General features: G+C 50.1%; 1 protein-coding gene across 1 annotated transcript in view; it reads right to left on the bottom strand.

Annotated features, from left to right (window-relative positions):
* The window catches only part of TPRG1L (tumor protein p63 regulated 1-like), a 6,011-nt gene extending 5,496 nt beyond the window's left edge, over positions 1–515 (bottom strand). The window contains 1 exon segment of the mRNA XM_010290557.1: positions 492–515. Coding sequence (XP_010288859.1) covers positions 492–515 — 24 coding nt within the window.
* Between the last annotated feature and the right edge of the window lie 10,568 nt (positions 516–11,083).

Genomic DNA, 11,083 nt, shown 5'->3' with positions numbered 1-11,083 from the left:
ATCTCCTGGTGCCGGAATCCCCGTGTGTGCTGCTGGCACTGCCCTTTGCCAGAAAGAGAGCCACCGGCAAGTCAGGAACAGGAGGCAGCCAGGAGCGTCCTCCTTTGAGGTCGTGCTGGAGACGGCTGTGAGATTTTTCTAGACACCCACTGGAAGCACCCTGGGGGGAGAGGGGAGCTACTGCAATGGAGTTCCATGCAGTGGCACTCTCATTCGTCCTTGCGTTGCGAATGTCTTCTCTTGCTTCTGGGAACAAACTTCAGCCCCATATGTAAGTAGCGGGGAAAAAAGAACTGGAGCATTTCTATAGGGCAGGGGACCGTAAAGCAGAGGCTAAACACAGTATTTTAAAATCGAGGATGAAGGGAGGAGCAGAGCGAGCGAAGGGGCGGGAGTGCTGGGCTGCGTTTCTTTATCTTGTACCAGACGTACATAAAGGTGAATAGGCATTGGAAAATCTGGATGGTCTTTGCTTGTAGGAGGCAACTCACCATTTTTAACGGGACCGTCGCCATCGTGCGAGCACAAGAGGTGATTGTTGTGTAAATAGGCTGACCTTTCTTCACAGACCCGCTGTTTTTATTGCGCTTCATGTATCCCTTGCTGCATGTTTCTGTCCCCCTCTTGCTGTTACTCTAGCAGCATGGAGTCTGTTCTTTTTAATTAAATTTTACTGTTACAGTTTGGTGTTAATCATTTGGCTTCTTTGCAAAACTTCCTTGCAAATTTGGTCTCCTGCCAGAAGATGATCTCTCGATGCAGGGGGGTTGCTCTAATTCTTGTCATGAACGAGCCCAGTGTCGCATGGTGTGCTAACTCCAAGCTCCTCTCCCTGATGTTTTTAACTTTTTGATTGAAAACGGGTCCTTTTCAGCAGATAAACGTTTTGCAAGAAGACGCCTTTTCTCCCTCTGTCAGGGATTCTGTGCTCCTGCCCTGACAGTTACTTTTAGGACTCCTTGGATGAGACACTGGAGATGAGACATGTGCCGAAGTGTCGGAGAAGAGCGAACACCAGCGCCCGAGAAGTGCCGTCGCTTTCCAGACGGTGTTGCCGCCGGTGCCTGCCGCACACACAACCACTGTTGGGGGCACGCAAGAACCTTTCTTTGTTGTAATGAATGACACCAAAACGCTGCTGCTGCCGCCAACCTTGTTCTCGTGGTTCCTTTCAGTTCTGTATTTGGATGTGGCAGGTGAGGTGCCCACAGGCTAATGGCAGAGGAGGTCCAGTGGGTAGGGAAGTACCACCACCCCCTGCATCAGCTCGCAGCTCTCTGCAGACGGAGATGCTCACGACAGAAACCAGCTTCTCTGGCAGCTGCCGTTAGCGCGGGGGACTGTTGTGCTGGTGAAGTGATGTGTGCGGAGCTTGGCAAGCCAAACAGCTCGGCAGTGGCCACATGTGGGGATGAGGAGAGAAGATTTAGAGCTAAGCTAGAGGGGGGAGGAAACTTGCCATTAACCCCAAAGGCATTGCCGGGCTTGCTGTAACGGCGGTGTCACTGAACGTCCTGGAGCAGCCAGATGCCAGCTGCAAGCTCTATGCTTTACCACGTCCAAATTATTTAGGTAACTTCTTTTACAGAAAGTATTTTTGTGAAAACTCCCGGTCCCTTTTGAAGAATTGGAAGCAACAGAATCAGTGCCAAATAATGAACAGCTCATAGCTTACTAAGTTGGGGACAAATGTGTCCCTCCTCATTCTTAGTTAAAACTACTGACTCCTATTTGGTGAAAGAAGAAAGTTGGGATGAGGAAAGAAATAGAGTGCACATGGTATTTTCCTTACTTTTCTTGCTCACTGAATGATACTTACGCAGTTTATTTACTAGAATTAGTCTTGCAGGCCTTAGCCCTGCATGAGCAAACAGAATCCTGATTTAAAGCAGTATTAATAAAATGGTGTATCGTTTCTAGTGGCAGAATAATTCTCTCCGCCCCCCCCCCCGATGCTGTTAGAAGATGCAGATATCGTTGGTGTTTGCAATGACAATAGTCAGGACAATAACCCCCTGAGTGCGAAGAAAGCATACATATTCTTCGTTAACTGTGAGTGGACAGAAGGGACAAACATAGACATTATTGTGCTACCATATCGCGTAGGCTGCTACCTCTTTTCCGATCCATCCTCTCTGTTTTAAGGCTAAAAACTAGCCTTAACGTATCAGTGGAAAAGTAATTGCTGCGTTTTGCAAGTGGGCTGTAGAGCGTCCCGGGACCTAGAGGTGTGAAATGTCAGCTGCTTCCCAGTCTCACTGAAGTTTGCTGTGTTGTGATGCTATAAAACTGTATTGCTTTAGATTTCTGTTGCTGTACCGGAGCCTCATCGTGGGCTCTGGGGCGCGGGATGGAGCCAGGTTCCCGTCTCTGCCACCGACTCGCAGCGGGGATTGCTCAACGTGTCCTCTCTCTGCGTGGCTGTTCTCCACCTATAAATACGTGTTTGCAACGTTCACCTTTTGGCTCTCCAGCGCTTAAGTGATGTGCGAAGGCCTAATGACATGAGCAGTTCAGAAGCCATTATTGTACTGTACGTTTTGTTGATGCCGGTGCCACGGTGTTAACATGCTCTCTGGTTACAAGAGCATGAAATCTGAGAGGTTCTGGGGGAGGTGGACAGGCTGCGCTTGGCAACTGCTTGTGGCTGGACAACTTGGCAGTTTGCTTTTCCCTGCACTGATTCAATTAAACGAGGAGGCAAATACTGTGTATTGCATAAGATCTTTTTACTCTTTTGGTAAAGAGATGGAGTTGCCCGTAGCTGGTGCCTGTTTAAGGGGTGGAAGCGCTGCGCTCCTCTCTCAGCAGCGTGCAGACCCCCGTTACACCTCCGTTTCTCTCTGCCAGGCCAAACATCTGCGTGGAGCAGGAGCTGGCGATTGTGGGGCACCGGCAGCCGTGCGTCCAGGCCTTCACCCGCGCCGTCAAGGTGTGGAAGCAGGACTGCGGGGGACGGCGGTGGTGCATGGGCTATGAGCGGAGGTATGGGTTCTTCCTTCAAGCTTGGTTTGCTCCTTGCAGGATGAAAATTGATTCCTTCTCACCAGCAGCCACGGGGAAGCAAGCTTGTCGCTTGCTCTGCAGCTGCAAAGGGGAGAACCTGTTGCACTGGCAGCGGCTGGGCACAGGAGCTGAGGGCTGGGAGCTCCGTCCTGCTGCCCAGGCTGTGTTCTGATGCTGGAAACGGCCTCAGAAACTGCTCGGTAGCCTCCAAGGAGACTTGGTGACCGTGGCGGTGGCTCTCCTTGACTCCCTGCAGCTCTTCAGGGAGAGAGGAGGAAGCATCCAGCACTTGGTACCTGGCCTTCAGCGGGTCTGGCACTAGGGTAGCAAAGCAGTTTCTTCAGCGGTTCCTTCCTTCCTTCACTTTTCTTTCCTGCGCAGCAGCCAAACGTCGGTGTGCCGACCTCCTTCTGTACTCTGCTCGTGCTTCCGGCCTCGTTAGGCAGTCACAAGCCTTTACAAAATAATAATGATAGTAGTGGTTTCAAAGAAGTGTCCTGGACTAGAGACAGCTTTTAAGTCCTGACTTTAGGAATTCCTCCTAACCTGTAATTGCCAGTAATTATCTTGGTGATGATATCTGTGTAGGGGTAATAAAGGAGCAAACAGAGTCTGTCTTTTTTGACTGTGTTTTAAGAGAGGACTTTGAAATGATAGGTCCCCTATCTGCTTCTACTTCAAAGGCTGGGTCCTCTTCAGACCCAGCTGTCCTTTTAGCTCTGTAATGTGTGTTTTTGACATTGTGAGCCGAGGAACTGAAATGAAAAAACTTCAGGTGTGCTTTGTTGTAAAAAATCAGGATAGCCCAGTGCTAAAAGCCTGTTCCTGATGAAAATAGGTGAAGCCCAGAGGTGCTGCGAGGGATTTCACCCAAGGAAGTGTAAAAGCAAGTACAATAAAAGGACTATCAGCAAAACTTCCCTCAGGCAAGATTTTGTCCCATACCCCCTCAGTCCAAACTTCTTTTGGGAGCTCACGTTGCAGCAAGTTGATTCCAACAGGTGGAAGATCTCATGGAATCATTAAGGATCGAAAAGACCTCTAAGATCATCAAGTCCAACTATCAACGCAACACCACCATGCCCACTAAACCATGTCCTGAAATCTCCTGCCAAGCTCCCTGGTGCAGAGCAACTGAGGGCGGTGGAGCATGCAGTTTCGGCGTTCACAGGGGTGCTACGCAGCCTCTGTCTGTCCCGCTGGAGCTGCTCCAGTTGGACCCGGCTCCAGTGGCGCGGGGCTCAGGAGGCATCTTAAGGGCTTCAGGATCTGCCACACGCAGGGCTGGCCTGAAATTGGCCTCAGTACCTTTGAGTTCGTGGATGCGACTAGGAAAATCCAGCATCTGCTTTTCCATTCCCCGGCGCACCACTTAGTGCTGCTGCCTAGCCCGGCCAGGAGCTGCTCTCCGCAGGGGCTGAAGCGCAAGTCACTGGCGTGCAGGGTTCATAATCGTTAGCTCATTTCCTAAAGCTCCTGGGCACACTTGGCACGCTGCGGATGCTGCTATGGTCCCATCGCTTTGCCTAAACTGTAAGTGCAGTTTAGGGGAGGTGGGCAGAGGCGGGAGGGTGGGCAGGGGACGGGAGCAGCCGAGGGGGTGATTGCTGAGTTTGTGCATTCCAAACCCGGTAGCGTTTGTTTTTATAAGACTCATATCTGCACCTAGAGCAGTGGATTGCAACATTTCCTAAAAATCGGAACCCACCTTGCTCTGCCCCCCTGGGACAGCGATCCTGCCTGCTCAGAGAGCCAGCGTCCGCTCCTCGGCGGATGAACTGAGCAGCCTCTGGGCTGCGCTTCTCCTTGCTCCTGGTCAAGTGGTGTTTTTGCTGCTGGTTGTGTGTAACTTCCCCGAAGTAGGTAACAACAGAAGGTAGCTTTGCTCAGCCCTCGGTAATGAAACCCGGAGGGATGACAGTGCTGTCCCAGAGGGGCTTGGAAGTGGATTTTCCAGCAGCAGGGCACGGCAGGATTTTGAAGCCTGGGTTCCATTAGTTCTGGCTCCTTCAACATTTTCTGTGCCAGGGACTCTTTAAAAGGCAAAAGAAAACAGAAACCTTGAAGATAAAGTATCTCCTGTGCGGTTCTTTCCAGTCTGCAGCATCCAGATATCCACAGGCAACGGAGGCTGTCCAGATATTTGCATCTCCTTGAGAACCCACTCGGGCTGACTCAGGGGTCTGAAGCACCCGATAGAGCCCACCCAGACTCGTGGAGATGAGGTTGTTCCGGGTGCTGTTGGGGGCAGAAAAGAGCCTGGGATTAGCCCCGAGCTGTCCTACGCTACTGTTTCTTGGAATACCTTTTCCTCCTTGTTTCTGCTTAGGCAGGGCAGATGGAAGCAGCGCATGCTGCCACGCAGCCCTTCCTTGTTTTGGATGGAAAGGAAGGTGGTTTTTTTTGAATGCTTGTTGTGTTAGTACCACCCCGCACCCAGGTTGTGCTCCCCAATGCACCCTGCTGCCACGTTAAAGCCCTGGGTGATAGCTCTTGATACCAAGAGGATCCAGAGGTATCTGCGCCTGATTGCTAGCTGTTCCGGTGCCCCAGTGACTGTAAATTGCTTTCCCAGCTGCTTCTGGAACACCAGTATTTATTTCCTCCATAATTTGTTAACAGCTCGCACAAAAAACCTGGTATGTGCTTTTATTTTTCTCAGCTGTGCTTCCATATGCTGGTTGGCACAGAAGAGTAGCCGAAGGTTTCCTTCACGGGGAATTAATGGCTCACCCATATTTAGGGTTTTGTGTAGAAACATTCAGACAAAATCAAACAACTAGATGGAGTTAGGATAAATATTTTCAGTGGACATGTACAACGCATCTGCTGTGCCAAATATTTGTTGTTGTTTGTCTGATTTGCTTTGGTGGAGCAGTTTCATGTTCTGCCAAAGGACCTTTTCAGAAATCAGCTTTAGAAGTTTTATCTGTGTTTCGATTTTCACATACACAAGGCACCAAATTTCCGGGGAAAAAACGTTCCTTTTATTTGTTTATTCCTCGGATCAATCCCTGCTTTAGTACCCCAACTCCCACCCTGGAAGTAACTTGTAGGACTGGTTAAAGGGACCTTCAGCTTCGGCCTGAGTGCAGCATCCCCTGCCAAGCCTGCGCCTGCCCTGCCGCACGGTGGGGCTGCGGCCACGGCTTCAGGAGAGGCTGCTGCGCCGTTGCGTCCCGGGACTGTGCCAGGCTGGAGAGGGCTTCTACCTTTTTCTGGAAGACTGGAGGGATGCAGTCACGCTGTGGTGTGGCGGGTCCGGTGCCAGCTGCAGTGCTGGCTGCAGCACCGGGCTCGTCGCTGCGGAGTTGAGGGTTATCGCAGGCGCAGCGGAGGGGGAACCAAGGAGGCGAAAGCCCTTTCCATCAGGGAGTCGGTTCTGCCAGTCTTAATCCGTAGAAGCCTTACTAATTTAAAACACAACTGCAGGGAGCTTTTTGAGTGGCTTGATGTTCCCATCAGGATTCTGACGATTTTTTGGTTCACCAACCCCTTGAGGCGCCTGCTCACGCTCACTAAAGCTGGACTGAAATTGCTCTTCTTTTTTGAGAACTGTTGAGTGTAAAATTTACATTTCCTTTGTTGACAAGGAGTTTAAGAGAGGAGCTCAGAGCTGTGAAACGGTTTAGGAAAGGAGACAAGAGCCAGAGGACCTGGACGCTCCAGTCTCTCCTCTCCCTGATTAAAGTAAATGCAAAAGTATTTTCTTAGCATCAGCAATTGTTGCTAGTCCAGGTGAGAAAAAATGTCAGCACATTTGAAAATCAAATTCCTCATTTTCTTTACATCCACAGTTAGAGTTATAACTTCTTTTGAGTTTCCTTGTTCTGCAGGAATTGACGAGGTGGTATCTTGTTTTGTTGTGTTTCAGAACAGCATATTACACAGGCTACAAGCAGGTCTACAAGGTGAAACACCAGACTGCATACAGGTGCTGCCCGGGGTGGTCCCAGCGTGGAGGCGATGCTGGCTGTCTCTATCGTAAGTATCACGCTGTTCGAATGTGAGTCTTCATTAGCTGCTGTCAGTATTGTTTTTTTGACGAGGGTGCTCATTTCAAGTCCTGTGCCTGCAGTAAAAGCTATGAAAAAGTCTTTAAAAATAACCGGTCTTTTTTCTCGTTTCCTTCTGGGGGTTTTTTATTTTTATTTATTTTAACTGTGTGTCAGAAGGATTTTTCTCTGGCTTCCCAGGAAGCGCTTGTTGCTTTCCAGTTTTGGAGAACTTCCGTATCGCAGCATGGGTTTTCAGTCACATTCATTTCTCCAGTTGCCAGGTGCTACTAAACATTTAAAATCAAGCCCAAACTGGTGTTTCGAAGGGTGCCATCGGCAGAGGCTCTGGAAAGCTGGAATCCAAGCCCTGAGTGGACTTTTCATGATAAAAGCCAGCAGCTGCTGTCCGTGTGACTGGGCGTGCTGGCAGCGGCTAATTTGCCAGCTAGCTGGTCTTACTCGGCGTTCGCAAGAGCTGCCTCCTTGGAAGAGGCAGACGTTGACGAATTGCGCCCAGGCTGAGAAACTGGGCTTCGGTGCTGTGGTCCAGAAGGCAGTGAATTTTGGCTGGCGGTGTGTGGTCACTGGTTGGAGCATGCTCTCTGGCCGTCCCCCGCTCCTCTCACCCCAAATCGTGGCCGAGAGCGGGATTTGTTCATCAACTTACTTGTAAAGGGATGCGGCTCCTCAACTGCTTTGGAAAGGTGTGTGTGGCAGGTACGAGATCTGTTCTTTTTAGGGCTTGCTGAGCTTGAGGTACCCCTGCCAGAGGTTAGAGATCTCCACTGTCCTTTGTTTGCTCCCTCCTTTAGCGTTCGGGTTCAGGACTGGTGGGATCCAGCAAGGGATGTCGCAGCATCAGCCTCAGCGGCAACAGCAAACGCCAGCATGGGTGAAGTGATGGCACTTGTCAGGTCTGAAGTGGAGACCCAGAACCTGAGACTTTTGGATTCTGTGGCTCCTCTTTTGTGTTTGCTCTAGTGTCATTCTCTGCAAAACAGGCATGGAAGTATCCCCTTCCCAGCTGTGTGGGGAAGCTGCAGTATGCATTCAGGTTTGCACCTGAATCAGGCTAAGGATAGGCAAACATTAGTATATGAGATAGTTTTATGCTATTATTGCAGAGGACAGAGGCAGTGTTATCCTCCTGGCCCCATATTCCCGCCTTCCCCTCCAGGCCCCACCGCTTGACATGGGAAGCAGGTGCTGCGTAGCTCCCGGCTCCTTCCCCTAAACACTGTGGCTGCATCCAGCTGGGGGAATATTTAACTTTAAACTTTGCTTTTGAGATGTTGAGAGCAAAGTCAAGTCTTCTCTTGAATCAAAGAAAGGTTTATCTGAGCATACATGTAGAAATAAATGTTGCCATCAAGGCAGAATCGCACACGCTCCTGTGATATGTTATTAATTCTCTGCCGAGTTGCGTAACGGAGCTCTCACCTTTTCTGAATTAGACTTTGGAGATGCGCTCCTACCCTCGCCACAGAAAAGCAGCTTTCATTTTAAATAATAGGCAGGCGAGCCACCAAAGCATTTGGGACCTGACATCAAGGGAATGAAAGCTGGCCGTGTCCAACTCCATTGTAAAGGCGATTTTGATAGTAATTGACCTACAATATAGGAAAATGTCTCCCGCAGCTAGTCGGCTTTTGTTCTGTAAAGAGGCTGCCTATACCTTCCACATGCTTTGATGCTTGCAGCAAAGGTTTAAAAAAAAAAAAAAAGTGTGTCTAGCAACCAATCTTTATTCTTCCTATTGAAAAGCCTACAACACAGGAGAGCAACCCCACTGTGCTGGAGGAAACTCCACGGGTGCCTAATGACCCACTGTTGGCGAGCAGATAATAACCTCAGATGAACTCAGAAAAGTGCGTTCTGTAATGATTTTTCCCTCCGAGGAAGTGAGTAATTCCATCCAGGAAAGAAGCAGAGAAAAGGAAATAAAGCCGCTCAGGGCACGCTCCGAACTCGTCATCCTCATTGTTGGGGCCAGCACTCAAAGGCTGGGCAATGGTCTTCGAGTTGGTCTGGAATTAAAAGGAGAGGGAGGTCCAGCTCTTTTGGAGATGACGTACTCTGACTCTCCCTATTAATGTCAAACTTGCTGCTGATGTGACTGTCAAGACATTGGAGTTTATTTTCTTGTCACACATATGTCGGTGGTTCCTGTTGCGCTCTCTTAAATGGGTCTTGTTGACATGTTTTCTGTGTATTATTCCCAAGAGTAGGAAAGCGAGTAGATGTTTTGCAGCTGGAGCAGAAGCTGAAGAGCAGGTTACAAAGTCCTTGCTTTTCCCTTGTTTCCGTCCATTAACCTCCGTATTTCAAGGTGAGAACGAGGGTGACATGATCAGTTAAATGGTGTTTTAGCAGGAAGGACGCGCAGGTGCAAATCGAGCCATGGCACAGCACCGGTTCACTGCAGATCCACTCCCACCTTCTTTCTTTATTTCGATATTTAAGTCTTTTTAACACTCTAGTGATGCTGAGAATATAAATGTTCCACCTTCCGTGTTACACGTTCACCGGGAGACCTGTGTGTTTCCAAAGTGTGGGGCTTTGCCATTCTGATCTGGTTGAATACTATTCATTTTAAAACGAGGACTGTGCCGTAACCTAAGGTTTCTCAGAGTGGAGAAGCGAGTATTCATACACCTTGAGTGCAACTGGCACATCAGGAAGCTCGTCCCTGAGAGCAACGGCAGACTAGCCACCTGGCTAGTGGCCGCAGTGTGGCCAGGGGACTCCCGCTCCCCGTTTCTGGGCCCCCACGCAGCAGCTGGATGAGCAGGCTGGACCGAGGCAAACGGGACAGCTCGGCCCGGCGTCTGCGGGATGGCTGGTGCCCTGAGCTGGGAGCATCTGCTGCGATCCGCGGACTGTCCTGGGCAGCCCTTCTGGTTTCTGTGTAACTAAATCCTCTGCCCTGAGGAGGTCCCAGCTTTTGGTTTGCAGGGGTGTGATGACTTTTCCTGCTGGTGGCCCGTACCTTAGTACGAGCATGTTCTTCTGGACCAGAAGGGGGTGTAGGAAGGACTGGCAGGGGAAATGAGTCAGTAAATATTAGTGGGCTGCTGAGGCAGGGAAACACAGCCAGGGTGTTATATTTGTTAGAGGATTTTCTGTTTTGTATATAGCGCTCGCTTGTCAGCCTGCGTTCACTGGCGTAGCTCTGCTGAAGGCAATGAAGCTATGCCAAAACATGTCAACAGGATTTGCGGCCCTTCCTATCTGTCTTCAGAGATTGTTGATAGTGTTCCAGGAGCGCAAAGGTGGGGAAGGCCATCACTGTTGACAGCTTAATTAGAGCTGTTGGACACCGTGCGGTGGAATCGCTCCAGCAAGGACATCTGATCTTGCTTTCCCTTGAAGGCTGGCATCTCTTCACTGCCGTGCTCTCTTTGCTCCAGATGCTGGACTGTTCATCGCTTTTCCTTAAAAAAGCCCAACCCGCGTGATGTTTTATTAGGGGAAGTTGTCACTGCTGGTGACTAGTGTGTAGCTGGCCAAGGCCTGCTGCTTTCTTCTTGTTTGAACCTGGCGCACTGTCCGACACGTGACAGTAACATTAAATAGCGTTATGAATGGGAGGTCCCAGCACTGCTGCGGGTCCCGGTTCAGCTGAGTTATTTGGGCTGTCGGCGCTGGCACTGGAGGAAGAGGAGAGCACTGCCTAGAAGAAGAGAGCTTGCCCTGTTGCAGCCGCTGTGCTGAGCGTACTTGTTTGCCTAGGCTGGTGACTGTCTGCAGCAAAAGAAGGGGTGTGCTGCTTTTCCTGACATGCAGGTTTGTGTCTCTAAGCACTTACCGGTGAGAAAATGAGCTGCGAGGACAGCACTCAGTGACTCGGAGTGCGTGGGCTCTGCTGGGAGCAAGTAGCTTGGAAAGAGATGGGAAATTTCATAGGAATAACCTGTAAAACGGCGGAGCGGTCGAGTGGTCTGAAGACTAATGGCTTCACAGAGATCTCATGAGTCTCAAAGAATGTTCGATTCCTTTGTTCCTCTCCTACGGCACCCTTTGAAATGGTGAGCAAGGCTGCGCTTGCTCGTAACATCCCCCGGATCTGCCAGATCTCA

This window comes from Phaethon lepturus, unplaced genomic scaffold (assembly GCF_000687285.1).
Source record: "Phaethon lepturus isolate BGI_N335 unplaced genomic scaffold, ASM68728v1 scaffold34427, whole genome shotgun sequence".
NCBI classification, from domain to species: domain Eukaryota; kingdom Metazoa; phylum Chordata; class Aves; order Phaethontiformes; family Phaethontidae; genus Phaethon; species Phaethon lepturus.
This window is presented reverse-complemented; position numbering and strand designations above follow the sequence as displayed.